We start from the raw sequence: 18,219 nt of genomic DNA, 5'->3' as shown, positions 1-18,219 counted from the left end.
TGTGGAACTCATTTTAGTTCAGGTTCCACATACAGACCAATATGATCTACAGTCAAATAATAGTATAAAAACCTACAACAAATAATGACTATTTTCTTCTCAGTTTGATGTGAAATATTACATTATGCCTATAAATAATGACAACTTCAAATTTTTGTCTTTGTTTTAGTGCAAAAAATAACATGAAATTATGAAAATACTTACATTTACAAACTATCCTATAATAATAAAATGGGAATAATCTGAACAAATTTGAACAACCTGGAATGTCTAAAGAAAATTAAGTACAGTTTTAACAATTTTCTACCTGTTACTCTGTGTTTAGTGTCTTTGTGGCAGATACTTAAGGGCAAAAATAGGGCTGACAAGTCACTCCAGGACCCACAAAGACTTAAGTCACCATCGTCATTGAGACTGATGGACAAACAACAGTGTCTTTGTAGATTCGATCCATCATGTACATGTATAAATGACAAGTTAAGGCATAATATTGAGAAAATTGCATGTATTTTTCTTAAGAAATGTCAGTTTTTTCATGTTATTCACATCTTTTCTGTTTGGATAGTTTATAAAAGTAAGTATTTTCATCATTTAATGTTTTTTTTTTTTTTTTGCACTAAAACAAAGACAAAAATTTGGAGTTGTCGTTATTTATCGGTTATGTCACAACCCGGCTCTGAGGTTGTGGCAAAAATGGATACAGAAGAGGAGGTAAAGATGGAACAATGATTTCTTAAATAAACTAACAATAACCAAAATACAAAGTTCAACAAAACGCCAGCTGAGAAGAGTATGAGGACCAGGGCACCAGGGCAGGGCAGAACCAGAACCAGACCAGACCAGGCAGAGAGCAGACCCAGATCAGACCAGACCAGACCACAGCCGAGCAGAGCAGACCCGAGAGAGAGAGTGATCATCCATGTCGGACTGCTTCAATAGGTGTCACATCCGTCACAGGTGCAACTAATCAGGATATCTCCGTCTGAAAAGAAAACTGACAGTGCCCCTAGAGCTCAGAAAGGTGCGGGGCTGTCACAGTTATTATGCAATTATTTTACTGGTCCGGCCCACTGCAGATCAAATTGGGCTGAATGTGGCCCCTGAAAGAAAATGAGTTTGAGACCCCTGCTCTAACCCATACAACATGGCTGCTCTCCCCACTGTCTTGTACACCTTTCCTTTCATTCTTACTGACACTCTTTTATCACACAACACACCTGATGCTTTTCTCCACCCATACCAACCTGCTTGTACATGTTTTTTTTTTTTTTTTTTACCTCTTTTCCACGCTCACCGCTGCTCTGGACTGTTGACCCTAAGAACCTAAAATCCTCCACCTTCTTTATCTCTGCTCCCTGTAACTTCATTGTTCCATGTTAGTCCCTCTCATTCACACACATCTATTGTGAACATTTACCTAAAATTATCACTTCTTATTACACTTATGATTCAATATCAGTTTTTATCTAATTGACATCCCTTTGTAGAAATTTGTTTTTGCTTTGACATTAAAGACTTTTTTTTCTTTTGGTAATTGTCAAAAGAAAAAAAAAAAAGCCAAATTATATTACTACATTGACCATGTTTCCCTTTATAACAGCAATAAAAAGTGAAAAGATCCAAGCGGTGAATACTTTTTGTAGGCACTGTATGTGACAACAAAAAGTATACACTGCAGGTTGTGGTGCTTCCTCCTTGTACTTGCACATATTAAACCACAACAAAAAACAAATATATATATAAAAACAATACATGAATGAACCAACACTTTCCTCTGTTTGTCAACTGAACAGTGTAAATGACATGGCGGTAGGGACTGCTATCTTTTTAGGTTTAAGATAAATCAGATTTTATGATTACCTCCGCAAAAGAGGTTATGTTTTTGCCGGCATTGGTTTGTCTGTCTGTCTGTCCGTGTGCAAGATAACTCAAAAAGTTATGGACGGATTTGGATGAAAATTTCGGGAAATGTTGATACTGGTACAAGGAACAAATGATTAAATTTTGGTGGTGATCGGGGGCGGAGGGGGGCACTGATCTGCCTTGGTGGAGGTCTGTGCTCTCTGAGTGCTTTTCTAGTTATAAAACTGTCCAACTTGTATCAGACTGATCTAAAAGCCAAACCGAGACTGGTCTAAGACTATAAACCAGTTTAAATCACCCAGATTTCAGTAGTGTGTGTATAACGAGGCCATCAATAGTTAAACAGACAGGTTAATGATAATACTCAAGGCATTTGTCCGAGGAATACCTATGGAATGATACATCATAATAATCTGACTGAAGCCGTTTCTAAAAATACCTCTGCCATCCACCACCAGAGTAAACTTTCAAGTCTGCTTAGTTCCAGTGCCTGAGCCTATTTTGGAGAGCTCGACAGGCTTAAGAACTGGGTATGAATCTGCGTTACAAGAACAGCTTTACTGGTTTTCTTCTGATTGATTCAAAATGTCACAGGTCCTGTTATGCCCCTGGGCATCCACAATCCCACAGCTGTGCCTGGGAGGCCCTGTGTTGTGCATGAGAGTGTCCGTGGAAGCTGCACAGTAGCTTACAAGAGGCATGTGACCTCCACCCTACCTCCAGATGTCCTCCATCACAGGTGTCCACCCTTAAATGACGCCCTGCCCATACCTCACATGCCTCTGCTCCCTGTCCGTTCTTGCCGTTGCACAGCAAACAAAAAAGAAGATAAAGCACCACACCTGGAGGTGAGATCACAACAGTGTCTACATGCATATTATACAAGATGCAGGTCAAGCAGAAGTAAAATAAGCTCTCAAGTGTGCAGTGTCAACAGAAAGAAACGGGGTCACAATGAACACAATCAATTAACAAATCCAAAACAAGTCCTATTCAGGTTGAATGGGCAGAGATATAGGCTAAATCCTGCAGGCTTTGGATTGTTATCTTTAGGGAACACACTATTACAACCATTGACCTGGGCGGCTTTCAAACAATGCGAGCAAGAATGCAAAGTATTTCAGTTCTAACAACAAGGGAGCAGTGAATAGGGCAACCTTGGTCTTCTCTAAAGCTTGGTGCCTTGTGAAGTGTTATTAAAGCAACTTATGGTATGGTGATCTATATTTCCATTATGGCATATTTTGATTTATAGTGTTATTGTACCAGTTCCATTGTAGGTTTGTGTGTGTGTGCATGTGTGTGTATGTGTGTGTAAACAGGCTCCATGAAAAGGTACGATGGTGGTTCAAATTAAAGCATAAAAGTGAATGATAGCCACCTTTTCTTTCCTCTGAATGGCTTTTCTTCCCATTCTGCAGTCCTCTCCCCTGTCTGCACATGGAGTGGGAGTCTCTGCACTGACAGCTCAGTGCGATGAGCATCAGCATCGAAGCAAAGACACAGCTGTAATGAGAAGAGGGGTGGGGGTGCAGTTCTGGAAGATTCTACAGGAATCTTACCAGTGTACCCCATTTCATCAGTTTATTGTGGGGACTTTCTCTGCGCTAGGTGCTTGTTAGCCTTCCCTGTCAAAGCCACAACGCAGTCTGTGGTGGAGACTAAAGGTTTTGGGGTGAGTTTGATAGCCTGTACTTTAGTATATGTATATTTAGTTTGCTATTCATCTTTCTAATCTGTGTGGAACTGACATCTCTCTAAGATGTGTTCGTTTGACTTGACGTTGCATGCTAATAATATCTATCAGATGCCATTTTTCTTTTCACAGAGGTAGCTAGCTTCATGCTACGTAGCTAGCTGAATTACACCAGCTAACGTTAATTAAGTTGATGAGCCAAGCTAAATATAAGTGGCCCAATATTTATTTGACAACATTACAATTATACGAAGTCACTTTTCGCTTAGTAAGTATACCTAGCCATTGGGAAGCTCGTCACGTCGTAACAAGCTAAAATAAGATTCAATAATTGTCTGTTAGCTACCGTTAGCATAACTGCATTAGATGTTGCAGAGGAGTAAACTGATCAGTGGTTAAAATCAGCCAGTGTTGGCGTGATTTACCAGTGCTGTTCACCTTATAAAATATAACCGTTTTATCCCCAAATGTGTTCGTCCGAAAAATGAACGCTGATCCCACTCCTAAATGTCACATTCGACCTGTTTGTATCCCCCACTGTCTCCAGTCCGTCATGTACATAGTGGCAGTAGCCTCAGTGTCCTAGCCTGCATTAGCCTGTCCTGTTGTCCGAGCCGCACCACCGGCATGTCTTTGTTTTGTCCTATGAATGAACCACTCTGACAAACACTATCAAATATGGAACACTAACACCTACTCCAAAACTGTGTTTATTACAGAGCCAATGACTGGAATAGACTGATACCGACTTCTCACTGCAAAGATGTCAAGTAAGGAATTGCGAACATTTGTGTTAATAATGATATTAAAATGCCTTCACATCAGACCTGTTATCGAATCATAGTTTGCCTATTTCATGTGTTAATCATTCTGAACCCCAGTAATAAATGCCCACTGTGTCACTGCTTATCTTGACATTTAAACAAGTATTCTTCTTGGAGACATTATTTCCATCTGAATGTTATTTTTATGGATTAAGTTAAAGGATTAGAAGTTCTCTTGTGTTCCATTGGACAGAAACTGATGTTTGAGTTTTCTGGGCTTTTTTTTTTTTTTTTTTTTGTAACAGAAAGGCCATCCTATGCCCCTCCCCCTCCCCCTGCCCCTACAACTGTAAGTATTTTTAATTGTTGCATGCAAAAATATTCAGCCATCCCAAGTAAACCTGGCTTTTTGAAAATTATTGAAATTCTAGCTTGGTACAGTTTTTCCCTTACCAAGATCATTTGTGAGAAACAATCAGTTTTGTTGAATTCACAATCCCTGTAAGTCACACTGATGTGCAAGTGCTGCTGCTTCTATAAAGATAAGTTCCTTATAGCCACAGCATGAATGCAAGTGTGTTTCTTTTTGCATTTTCCCAGCTTTTTTCATTGGTTTGTTTGATTTTTTGCTGGTACTCCCCTCCTTCCTTCTTTTATGTCATTTCTCATTCGTGTTTCTGTCTCATTTGTTTCCATCAGCAAATGCCCAACACTACCGGGTTTGTGGGGTACAACCCATACAGCCATCTGGCCTACAACAACTACAGACTGGGAGGGAGCCAAAGCAGCAACAGTCGGGTAACGGTATGAATGTCACCATAGAGAAAACAAGGTCATCAAAAGATGTCAGGCAGACCTAGGTCAAGAAATTCAAATCTACAAGGTCACCTCAAATTAGCACTCAAAATCCCAATAGTTAGCATCCTAAGTCAAAATGAGTTACTGTAGAAGCATCAGTAGCATCTTGTCTTTGTACAAAGCATTTAAGATGGTATTTTCTTTTGCATTTTAATTATACTGAAGAGCAGATGCTGCCAAATAGTCAAAGTTGTTCCTCAAACTGAATCTAAGATGTATGTATCATTGCAAACTCACTCTGCCGCTTCCATCGCAGTGCAGACTGGCTAAGAGTCCATCTGTGTGTATTCAAATACCACCTGCCTTTCAACGTCTGCATTTCTGACAGCCATGTTAAGCAACCCATGCCATCAGTGTTGCCATGGCATTACAGACTTCCTGCTCGGCATGGCTCTGGCTGCTGAGCAGTAATTCAGTCTCTGCATGCAAGCTGCAAGGTTGGCTGACTCTGATAATGGCATTATGTCTTACAGTGGGCAAATCTCAGCTTAAGTGATATTTCTGTATTTTTCCTAGTTGGTGCTATTCCATTGTACTCTGTGGGGTTCCTGATGTGTGTATGACCTCAAACTGTCATTAATTAAAAGAAGTTCAATGGTTTGATGCAAAAAGTTTGTGCATCATATAGTTTTAGATCCAATTATGGAACCATACACCACCTCTAGTTTTACATGCCACCCACGCTGCTGAACTTCATATAATAATTATCTCACTTAACATTAACCACTGATTATTTTTTCATTTATTTCCACCAGAATTCCTCTGGAATAAATATCCCAAAGCCACCCAAGCCACCCGATAAGCCTCTGATGCCATATATGAGATACAGCCGTAAGGTAAGTCCCAAGTGTGTTATTGCTGCCTTTTGCATCATTAAGTGCTCTGTTGGAAAAAAGGGATACTTTGCTTTTAAGAAATTCTATCAGCTCAGAGTAAGTAAGGCATATATTGTGCTTCAGATACTAATAGTAGTTTTATGAGGTAGATGTGAAGCCAAATTAAGCCAGGACTTATTTAGGACAGTCCACATCACATAGTGGGATTTATCAACTTGGAGATGGAGCTTAAAGCACACGGCCTCCTCTGGTTTGTGACCTCTCTGCAAAGAGATAACCACTTATAGCCCCTCCAACCCAACCCAACCCCACACCCATGTCTGGTTCTCATCACCAGGTTTGGGATCAAGTAAAAGCCTCCAATCCTGATCTGAAGCTATGGGAAATTGGGAAGATAATCGGTGGCATGTGGAGGGACCTCACTGATGAGGAGAAACAGGATTATTTGAATGACTACGAAGCAGAGAAGGTTGGTTGTTTTACAAGGGGTGTGTATGGGGTTCTTCTCATGGGTGACCAGTAGGTGTGTCTCCAACAGGTGTGGGTCCCTCCAGTCATCAGTCCTTCCTTTCTAACAGTCCTGAGTAAACCTCTTTCCTTATCCTGTCGTAGTTTATAGAAATGAGGGTCCTCATGTTGTGTTTGCCTTGTCTGTTGCCTTCTTTGTTTCCTCGTCATTCCTGTCATCTCTTTCACTGTAGATTGAGTATAATGAGAGCATGAAGGCCTATCACAACTCGCCAGCCTACCTGGCCTACGTCAATGCAAAAAGCCGTGCCGAGGCAGCTCTAGAAGAGGAGAGCCGCCAGCGCCAGTCCAGATTGGACAAGGGCGAGCCTTACATGAGTATTCAGCCAGCAGAGGACCCAGATGGTAAGGCCACTCAGATAAATGCTTTGTCTCCCAGTATTTAGAACACTGTGAAAGAGCTGGAATTATTGTTGCATGACCACACAGAGTTGCAAATCCGCACATCAAATGACTGTTATTGTTTTTCCTCCCGTTCACTGCTTCAACCACACACATTTTACCTTTGAAATGGCATTTCTGTTTTTAAGCAGCAAAATGGAAAAAAAAAATCATTGTTTTGAACAAGTGTTTACCTTTTTGTACTTATGCTTGGCTTTGGTTTAAACATAATTACAAAATTTACATTCTTTTCCTTGTTGTTTTAAAGGCTGACGCACACACTCAACCACACACACACATACACACACACACCCGTATTACACGCACAAGTGAAAAGACGACATTTGAGTTACACCCACCATGAGGAAATGATGCTTGTCTTGGGTCTGGCTGGCTTACAGTGGAACATAATGATGCACAGGAAAACTACAGATAAAATGCCAATTGCTATTTAGAAACACCCTAGACCATAAAAATGTCTGAGTTGGTATCCCAGTGGGTTATGTTCTCAACAGACTGCCCGTACATTTCAGATTAAATGAGATTTAGCTCTCCAGGTGGCTACATATTTATAGAGTTTTACTTGATTAATAAATACAGACTTATAGACATTCTCCCTTAAGCCATTGCCGTACAGTTTCCCACAAACATCATGTACCTGTTTCAGAGAGAAAACAAAAACTAAATTTTTAAACTGTTATATTCTGTTTTAATATAAACATGTGAGAAAGGTGTATGGATGACATACCATCTAAACAGCAGAAATAAATGAACAGTAATTGTTCAAAGTTTGAGTTATATATAGGCTGGGGAACCTGAGGGTTCTGCGCAGGATCTTACCTGTTCCAAGGACTGCACTCTTTTGGACAGAGATCTCTGATGTTGTTCCAAATATCTGCTGGAGCCACCCGATACAGGTGTTCCTGTACACTGTGCCATATATATATATATATATATATATATATATATATATATATATATATATATATATAAAATATGCAATGATACAGTGGATGGACAAGACTGCATTGTTTGGAAAAATATTGCTACAACACAATATAACATGACTAGTGAATTCATAAACCTAAAAAATAGGTGCAGCTGTGGGTTTCCTGTTGTGTTGTCTGAATGCCTATTGAAACTTCACTATAGCAAAATGAAATCAGTTTATGTCTTTTGGAAGGTTTCAACAAAGCATGCACCTCTGAACAGTTCAGGTGGTATTCACTCCTACATCATACTGTGGTTTAGAAAAGCACCACCACAACAGGTTGAAAAGGGAGTGCCACATAAATGATACTGTGAAACAGTGATGAGAAACAGAAAAGAACTGTCTACTGTTTCATTCTTTAGCAAAATCATTTTCAATGTTTTATTGAACCATTTGTGTGTGTGTATATATATATATATATATATATATATATATATATATATATATATATTTTTTTTTTTTTTTTTTTTTTTTTTTTTTTTTATCCAGTTTACAAGATTGGTTCACTTGGATTTCAGGGGGTTTAGGTACTATCTGTGTTAAAGCGTTTTCCAAGTGGAAAGTTTTTAATGTAAAAAAAAAAAAATGGTTCTATACCAGTGTATTAACACACAAGCTAGAGAAGATAGCAAATATTCCAAAGCCTTAAAACACAACAGGAAGTCCACTGAGGACAAACTGTGAGAAAAATATGTAGTACGTTTTGATGTATGACACATTGATTGTTCTGGCTCAGGTGTCGTCCAAAATGGCTTTGGTTCTGCACCTAAACTTTAAAACAGTAGAGAAACCCCTATACTGCACACGCTAAATCTAAAATGTTTAATATAACTGAGTCTACTGTATATACACATGAGACCTAAAACACAGAAAAGACTGTATGTAATGTGAAATCTTTAAGACTGACAATCCAGTGCTGGGTATAAAACAGGCATTTTAGACCATCCTTTGCCACATTGGTGCCAAGGCAGAATGGAAAAATATTGTCATAGACAGTGTATATACAGTTATAACGGGCAGATGCTACGCAATAATGTGTTGTTTCTTGAAGTGTTTTGCTTCAATAAATGCTGTTTTATCCATTTAGACATAAGTTCACACCACAGAGTGTGCAAAAAAGTAATTAGAAGTGATTATTGCGTTAAGGCACTTTAAATGACCTGTTTAGATTTTAGTGTGCTGCACTATCATTCTGTGTTGGCAGGGCAAAGGAGTATACATTTAAGACAAAGAAGAAAATTTCCTGGCCAGTGAAAATTGCAGGCTACATTTTGAAACTTGTGTCCTCATACTGTAGGTTGTAATTCCCTCTAGGGATGCATTTTAACATGATGGCCTATACTTAACTCTAGCTTTATATAAATATTGAGCAGTAGCTTCCTGGTGTTTACAATATCTCAATACAGCAGTGTTTGTATCAGTTATGTCATTGTTTGTTCAAACCCTTCATACTCGTTGATAACAGCCATGTACCACAGCTCTATTGTTTGCCAGGTGTATAAAAATATATCACTGAACTCAAACATTTTCATGTCTTCAGATTATGACGATGGGTTTTCCATAAAGCACTCGGCCGCGACCCGTTTCCAACGCAACCACCGTCTGATCAGTGAGATCCTCAGTGAGAGTGTGGTGCCAGATGTGCGCTCTGTTGTTACCACTGCCCGCATGCAGGTCCTCAAACGGCAGGTCCAGTCTCTGATGGTCCACCAGGTATGACCACATTACCACCGTGTTTGGCTCTCAGTGTGGTCATGAATATTATATTGCTTGTTTTGGTAACACTTCACATTAAGGTGCACACATTCACCAGTAACTAGTGTATAATGTAGTACCATAATACCTCTATTATGAGGCCACTTTTTGTCAATAACCCCCCACTTACTGAGTATTGATAGTGAGAAAGTTGCTGTACATGAGTTCTAATCTTAATATAGTCAGTATGAGCTTCCAAAGGTGGTAATACTCCAAGAAAATAGTTATTCTGCCTTAATTGTACTCAACACAACTGCCACTCTTTAGTGGTAATTCCCAAATCAGTTTCTCTCTATTAAAGCTTTCTTAAGTGATCTGTCACCATTTATAATAACACTACCCTCTGTATTTTTTGTTTTTCTGTGAAAATCAGGTATTATAAAAGCTCAGATTAAAATTGAGAGTCAAAATCAGATAAAACTGAAGAAAAAGTGGCTTTTTCAGCAAAGCTAATAAGTGAACATAACCAAGTGTGTCCATCCACTGTCATTTATCAGACTCCATGGGTTTTACTGGTGAATCAGCGTTGTAGAAGATGACAGTGTTTCCACATTCACTACAGAGCCTCTGAACGTCCAAATGGGTCATATCTGATGACCATGAAAAGATGACAAACTGCATTTTACACCAATTACTTACAAGTATTGATAGGATTAGTGGATTTTAAATCAGTAGTTTTTGGTTGCCAGCAGGTGTTTAGGTCTCTAAGGGGTAAATAACAATAGTGGGAAAAACAACAACCTACTGATGACCCACACTACTCCACGATGTCATGGAGTCTTGTATATTGTTTTGCTTGAGATCCCCTAGTGGTAGACATTAGGAACTGCATGTTTAATGTGAACTGCATTTTATACCAATTATTTACATGTATTGATAGGATTAGTGGATCAACAGGTTCTTTCTGGATCAGTAGATGATTTTGGTTTCCAGTGGCTGTTTGGGTCTTTGAGAGTTAACATCAAAACATGTTTGAAGTCTCAATTGAATTGTATTACTTAATAAAACTGAAATCTGAAATCAGTGCCGGTAATAAGTGACAAATTTTGGTCCAGAACACCACTTTCCATTTTATTATCGTCCCACCTTCCTTCCCTGATGTTATTCATCAACATTACTACCATCATCATTACATTATTTGACATCATGAGATTTGTTTTAAAAAATCATTATTAACTCACTTTGTTTAGAAACATACAGCCTCCCTGTGAGTCAGCCAAATCTTGTTGCACTGTTCTATTCAGGATCATTGGATTTATTTGGAGAAAAAAAAGACTCAGCAGACTTGTGTTTGGGTCTGAAATGTGTTAAAACACCAAAGTCAAACTTAATGGTCATGGTTGGCTTAATAGTGAGTATGTGTACTTGAATGGAAAGTGTTACCCTTGTTTTGATTTGTGTATTAGAATCATAACTGTGGTGCCTCTGTGTCTTGTGCAACAGAGAAAGTTGGAGGCAGAGTTGCTTCAGATTGAAGACCGCCACCAGGACAAGAAAAGAAAATTCATTGAAGCCACAGAGTCTTTCACTAACGAGCTCAAAAGGGTACAGCATCTTTTACATCAGGCTTGGTCATCACTTACTCGCACGCAAGCTTCATTTTGCATGTTTAACTGTTGAGTGTGGATTTCTGGTTATGTGCCAGCCTGCGCCTGCCTTACAGCCACCAGCTGCTGCTAACTCCATCCACATGTTCTGGCAAATCTTATAGCTGTCATCGTTTACAATTTGTAGCCTCATAACAACTGTTGTAGTGAAATGAGATGCAGCACTGTGGTGGTGAATGCACTGTCCACTGTTCACATCAGGGGGCACCATTTACCCTTGAAAGAGCTCCACTGTCTGACGTTCTGAAGACAGAAAATAAAAAGGAAAGGAACTGTTTGCTCATTCATTCATCTTATTTAGTTATTTATTTAAATGACTTCAAGCCAGTGAAAAACTGTGAAGAATTAAAAGAAAAAACACACACACAAATGTATGCAGCATGTTTATGTTATTGCATGTTCTCATACCGCTCATTTGTTTTATTACTGTACTTCTTAGCTGTGCTGTATGAAAGTAGAGGTGGACATGGAGAAGATATCTGCAGAGATAGCAGCAGCAGAAGAGGCAGCCCGCAAACGGATGGCAGAACGTGAGAAGGATGCAGGAGACCGAGGCGCCAGGGAAGCCCCCACCTGTGTGTTAGCTGAAGAAGAAAAACACATCTGTGCAACGCACGGCAACAAGTCCCAGCAAAATAATCTCAGCGAAAGAAGCAACAAGGATGGTGACGACACAGAATCCAACCACACAGATACACCAGGTGAGCCACACTGACATTTAACTGTGGCCTTGATCCTGTCTGCCTCAATAAGGAAATATTTTCTCGCACAGTCACATGCTTTTATCATGCTTTTTTTAAATGTCAGATAACTTCAAGGGCAGTAGGCAGGTTTATATCTAAATGAACTGCAAATTCTCCTTGAATTTTTAGAAATGTCGGTTAACAAAATCTGAATTTGCTTGTGTTTTCATCCACTAGTGCTATGCTTGCCTCTGTACTAGTGGGTTATCATTTATTTAATAACATACTATCTGAGCTGAGCTGCTCATAAAGCATAAAGGATATTTTACAAAAACCTTAACCTGACAGTGACTGGTACCTGAGCTGAATCATTGCTCTGGATCAAATATCATTGTTTCAAATATTTTGCTTGGAAAATTATGTTTTCAGGTCTTCATACTGGTGGTGTTTCATTTCTGTTCTCCATTTAATGCCATTTATTACGGTCTCTTGTATTAATTCAGTGGTAACTACATTCTCATTTTTGTGCCACACATGTAGACATGCAATTAAACTAAATATGTTTCCATTACAGTTATTCACATTTAACCTTTAAAAGACACACCCTTCTTACAAAGGTTCTTTTTTTCTTAATTTAACAGATTCAGCTTGAGTTTTTTAAATACATACAGGGTGGGGAAGCAAAATTTACAATATTTTGAGGCAGGGATTGAAGGACAGTGTATGACCAATTAGTTTATTGAAAGTCATGAGAATTTATTGGCCACAAGAAAACTGACATAATAGAAAATGTTTTTATTCTATGTGTCCTCCTTCTTTCTCAATAACTGCCTTCACACGCTTCCTGAAACTTGCGCAAGTGTTCCTCAAATATTGGGGTGACAACTTCTCCCATTCTTCTTTAATAGTATCTTCCAGACTTTCTGGTAATAGTTTTGCTCATAGTCATTCTCTTCTTTCCATTATAAACAGTCTTTATGGACACTCCAACTATTTTTGAAATCTCCTGTGGTGTGACGAGTGCATTCAGCAAATCACACACTCTTTGACGTTTGCTTTCCTGATTACTCGTATGGGCAAAAGTTTCTGAAAAGGTATGGATAATAGTGTTAGGTATGATTATGACATCAATATATGTTTGGTTTCAAAACAACTGACGTAGTGCCTGCTGAGAAAAAACAACTACATGTTCATTGTAAATTTTGCTTCCCCACCCTGTACATATATTGAAACACTTACAGCTGCGGGAGACTTTCGTCACCAATTTGTCATCAGATCTGTAAAACCTCAGTCATAGCCTAAGTATCATGAATCCGTAAGTCTTTCTGTGATTACTCACCTGAAACTCTTCCCTTACGGTGAACAATTTCAAAGTGTACTCCACCATAAACAAACAATTTGTTTACAAACAGAGCTGGGAGGTAACTTGGGCATCTTCGGAATTTTGGCGACGTGCATTGTGGGAAGCAGAGGTTCGCACAGCCGCCTGGCAGTGGCAGCGCAACTATATGATATTATATGGATGAAACAAACACGATGCAGAAACGGCTGAAACGCGGAAACGGCTGGAGGGAAGCGGAGCTCCAGCCATTTCCGTGTCGTGTTTCTTGCAGCTGCCGCTGCCAGGCAGAGCTCCGCTTGCTCCACTTGCGCGTTTGCGACCATGACTGAGGTTTTATAGATCTGATGAAAAATTGGTGACAAAAGTCTCCTGCACCTTTAAGAGAAACATACCTGTGTTAACAGAATTTTTTATACAACAGAGTTACAGCAGTATTTTTTGACACGCATTTATCATACCCCCGCCCCAACTCCCCAGAGTGTGGGGTGTATAAATATACCAGGAATTCCTTCCTTCTGTCCATCCATCTGAGATTTTTGTCCAACTAATTTCTCGGACACTATTCACCCGATTATATTCAAATTTCACATGCATGTTCTTTACATGTATCTTTCTCCCAGTTTTTGTTTTTTTTTGTTTGTTTGTTTTTGTTTTGTTTTTTTACAGATTTTTAAAAAAAAGTTTTTGACAATATTGAAAGTTAAGACTCAAAATTAATCCCTGGGTAGGTGGGGTATCAGTGAGCTGGAAGGGCAAAGTGTTGTATGACCGGGCAGGGCTATTCGTAAGCTCTGCTTATTTTTTCCACTTTTTAAATTATTTTCATACTATTTTGGAACCAAGTAATCCAGCAAAGAGTTAATTTTTTGATGCCTTTCAATATTGACCCAGCTTTCTATGATGTACATAGTAAATCACTGGGACCACACACTTATTTTGTTGTAAATATGTCTATACTTCTCTCTTGATCAGGTCCATTCTTGGAAAAGAGATTTTGATCTCAATGAGGATAGCACCTGAGTAAATAAAGGATAGATATTAGTTCAGTCAATTCTTGTGAAGTGTTAACATTAAACATTGCATAAGCTAACATTATTTGCATTTTTTCCTATTTCCTTTTTTATTAGAATGAAATAGGGCAAATATACGTCAGAAAACATAAAGTGAATAAGACTTAAATAGTTCTCTTAACCTATATAGGCCCAGTGCTACTTTTATGGCAGCCCTCAAATGATTTTTTTCTCTATTTAACCTTTATGTGATTTAACACAATTTATTATAATATCATTCTCTGTTTTTGCATTTTTCAGTGAAAATCAGATATTTTCCTGTTTTTAATTTGCTGATCATGTAGATGTTCATAAACCTGTCCAGTTGAACTGAGAATAACTACCAGGAAGAATGATGACCTGGGCAAATGAGAACCTACACAGACATGTTCATAAAAGGTCAGAGTAAAGTTGAGGGTTATTAGAAAAAGTGGCTTTTTCAGCAAAGATATCAATAACTGAACATCAAAATAAGAGTCTCCAACCACTGTCATTTGTCAAACTCCATGGGTTTTTCTGGTGAATCAATATTGTAGACGATTATGGTGTTTCCATATTCACTACGTAACCTTGTAACATCCAAATGGGTCATATCTGATGACCATGAAAGATGACAAACTGCATTTTACACCGATTATTTACATGGACTGACAGGATTAGTGGATTTTAGATCAGTAGTTGTTTTTGGTTGCCAGCAGGCGTTAAGGTCTCTAAGGCAGGGGTGTCAAACTCATTTGAGTTCAGGGGCCACATACAGACTAATATGTTATAAAGTGGGCCAGACCAGTGAAATAATATAAATAATAGGATCAGAACTGATAAATAATGTCGACACCAAAGTTTTCTCTGTTTTTGAGTGAACAAAGTCAAATTCCATAATGAAAATGTTTACATCTACGAACTGTATTTGAACATAACATGAACAAATACGAACAACCCGAAAATTCTTAAGAAAAATAAGTACACTTTGCAATATTACACTGTCTGTCTGTCTGTCTGTCTGTCTGTCTATCTTTTATACATGTGCATCACAACTTACAGATCACAGTGGATCTACAAATACACAAAACATTTAGTAACAGGCAGAATATTGGTAAAATTCTACAGACTTCTCTTAAGATATTTCAGGGTATTGAAATTTTTTTGTAAAAGACCAGTCTGTAAATGTAAACATTTTTGTGTCATTTTACCTTTTTTGCACTAAAACAAAGAGAGAAATTTGTGGTTTTCATTACTTACAGGTTATTATGATAGTGTTTTGCTGGTCTGACCCGCTTTAGATTGAATTGACCTAAAATGGTTTTAACATTTTAAAACCACGACACGGGGCGACACGGTGGTGCAGTGGTTAGCACTCGTGCCTCACAGCAAGAAGGTCCTGGGTTCGATTCCAACACCAGTCGACGGGGACCTTTCTGTGTGGAGTTTGCATGTTCTCCCCGTGTCTGCGTGGGTTCTCTCCGGGTACTCCGGCTTCCTCCCACCATCCAAAGACATGCACTGATAGGTTAATTGGTTAATTTAAAATTGCCCATAGGTGTGAATGTGAGAGTGATTGTTTGTCTAAATGTCAGCCCTGCGATGAACTGGCGACTTGTCCAGGGTGTACCCCACCTTCGCCCCTATGTAGCTGGGATAGGCTCCAAGCGACCCCCGTGACCCTAGTGAGGATAAAGCGGGTTCAGAAAATGAATGAATGAATGGTTTTAACATCCTTGATTGTTCATATCTTCAGTGTTATTTTTGTATTTCACAAATTCATCCGAATTTGGGGACAGACTGGGGGCCAGATTTGGCCCCCGGGCTGCATGTTTGACACCTGTGCTCTAAGGGGTAAATAACAATAGTGGTAAAAACAACAATCTACCCATGACCCACACTACTCCACGATGTCATGGAGTCTTGTATATTGCTTTGCTTGAAATCCCCTAGTGGCAGACATTAGGAACTGTATGTTTAATGTAGCGTTGTCCCACTGTTTCACTGACTCAGGGAAACCAAAGCCCTCAGAAGAAGCTGAGGCTCATCCAGGCAGTGAGGAGGGGGTATCAGAGGACAAGGAGAGCGTTCCAGAAGGGGCAATAGAGGAGGGAACCAGCGACAGTAACACAGGCTCAGAAACCACCTCCGCTCAGACAGAAGACGCCCCCACCAGCGAGCCATCGGAGGGTCCCAGCAGGGCCAGAGCAGCCCACTGACTCCCAACAGCTGACAGGCTCTGAACTCTAAGGCTGTCATTCCATCTGCTGCCCTCTGCTATTCTCCTCTAATAACATATATTGCACAGTATCATCTCAGATCGTCGAAGCATGTAGTGTTCAAACGACTCAATGTTTATCAAGATGTTGAGTCTGAAAACACAGCGGCTCACTGACACGCGCTGAATACGAATAAATGAAAGCACTTGAAGCCAACAAGGCAATGGTCCTGTCTAAAATCAGTGGGTGCTGCTGAGTGCCCCGCATAAGCCCAGGTGAAAGCACTATATTTCCTCCACAGGCCTCATTGCTATCTGAAAGAAACCATACAGGCCATGGTTAGCACATATCGATACATATCTTTCATCTCACTCTCTAGCACTAAGGCAGACCCCAGAGAGTCGCAAATGAAGACTGGCCCTAAGAAAAAGGCTGTCACCAGACAAAAATTGTTCAGTGTTATATTTAACTTTGTTCTTTGTATTGTAGTGTCATTGTTGCTTTTATTGTTATTTTTGCATGTTGCAGTTTTTAAAAATGAGTTGGCATACTTGTGAAAAGTGGAGTGGGGTGACCATCTCCTCGGCAGGCGAATATTTGTTTACTCTCTGTATCAGTATTACAGTGACAGTATTGTCTCAGGAGTTTGTAGTCACTAGTAGTGGTAGACCCTTTTGTTATTTATTATCAGCAGTTTTATTATGATACTTGTGTATTGGTTGTCCTGGGGTCCGGCCCAGTCCTCCCATAAGTATATCACATGATCATCAATGCTGTACAATGCTCTACTACCAGTGTTCTCAAGTTTGCTAGCTGTCAATCAAATCAAAAGCAGTATGCTTAGAACATTTCTGTGTTTGAATCAATATTGCAATTTCGAGCAGTAAACTTTTCAACGTATCGTAATTGTGTACTCAGTGTTACGAGGTTTGCTTAAAAATGGAGATTCTTGTTGTCGTAAAACAGCTTGAAGAACCGTCATGAACATGCAGTCTTAAAATGAATTTCCTTTTGCATATTTATACCAATAAACTTTTTTACCCTAAAACTGGCCTCTCCAAAGTGACGATCATTGACACACAATAACACACAGAGGTGGATGAACGACTCCAACCACACTCAAAATGGGCCACTAAGATAGTGAAGTCAACCAACTCAATTCCACAACAGTCAGTGTTGGATCAAAGACTGATGCCGATTTTCAGTGTGAATTAGCACTGGAAGTACAAGTCAAGGCTTGACTTATGTAAGCATTAAAAGCAAAATAGGCTCAACATCCTGAAGTCAGTCATCATTATCATGTTTGTGTTGTTTCTACCCAGTGAGAACTCTACATCTAAAAAAAAACAAACAAAAAAACTTCACAAGTTCTGTCCTTTTTCCATATACTGTGTGTGATGGATTTTTCCAACTAATTCAAGGGGTTTTTAGAGTTTATTTACATGGAAAGTAGAGTTTATTTACAATAAGAGCCAAACAATACGGTGGCCCAGAGGTGCAACAGCCCAAAAAATTATCCACTATAAGAAAAAAAAAACAGCCCAAAAAATTACCCACTATAAGAAAAAAAAGACAACAGCCCAAAAAATTATCTACTATAAGAAAAAAGACAACAGCCTAAAAAATTATCCTCTAGCCCAAAAAATGATCCACTATAAGAAAAAAAGA

At 39.1% G+C, this 18,219-nt stretch overlaps 1 protein-coding gene across 6 annotated transcripts; it reads left to right on the top strand.

The window, feature by feature from the left end:
• The first annotated feature begins 3,262 nt into the window (after positions 1 to 3,262).
• Positions 3,263 to 17,602, top strand: LOC115425803 (SWI/SNF-related matrix-associated actin-dependent regulator of chromatin subfamily E member 1). 6 transcript variants are annotated; one of them, XM_030143572.1, is made up of 11 exons: positions 3,266 to 3,538; positions 4,279 to 4,329; positions 4,629 to 4,672; positions 5,023 to 5,121; positions 5,937 to 6,017; positions 6,355 to 6,486; positions 6,719 to 6,890; positions 9,458 to 9,630; positions 11,116 to 11,217; positions 11,719 to 11,980; positions 16,346 to 17,602. In XM_030143572.1, exons 2-11 carry the CDS (start codon positions 4,323 to 4,325, stop codon positions 16,549 to 16,551), a joined length of 1,278 nt encoding a protein of 425 aa, XP_029999432.1. In that variant the 5' UTR covers positions 3,266 to 3,538; positions 4,279 to 4,322; the 3' UTR covers positions 16,552 to 17,602. The 6 variants fall into 6 exon arrangements, with proteins under 6 accessions (XP_029999469.1, XP_029999451.1, XP_029999460.1 ...); XM_030143564.1 differs by having other exon boundaries at positions 3,267 to 3,538; positions 5,023 to 5,127; XM_030143609.1 differs by lacking the exon at positions 6,355 to 6,486 and having other exon boundaries at positions 3,263 to 3,538.
• Positions 17,603 to 18,219: the final 617 nt, after the last annotated feature.

The sequence above is a fragment of the Sphaeramia orbicularis genome, chromosome 1, assembly GCF_902148855.1.
Source record: "Sphaeramia orbicularis chromosome 1, fSphaOr1.1, whole genome shotgun sequence".
Lineage (NCBI taxonomy): Eukaryota > Metazoa > Chordata > Actinopteri > Kurtiformes > Apogonidae > Sphaeramia > Sphaeramia orbicularis.
The sequence above is the reverse complement of the archived record's forward strand: the minus strand, read 5'-3'. Positions and strand labels throughout refer to the sequence as shown.

What these genes read in the sequence shown, in the direction of transcription:
- LOC115425803 (XM_030143564.1), top strand. An exon ending in CTCCCCCTGCCCCTACAACT is followed by an intron (nt 4,673 to 5,022) that starts GTAAGTATTTTT and finishes TGTTTCCATCAG; the next exon opens with CAAATGCCCAACACTACCGG. An exon ending in TCACTAACGAGCTCAAAAGG is followed by an intron (nt 11,218 to 11,718) that starts GTACAGCATCTT and finishes TGTACTTCTTAG; the next exon opens with CTGTGCTGTATGAAAGTAGA.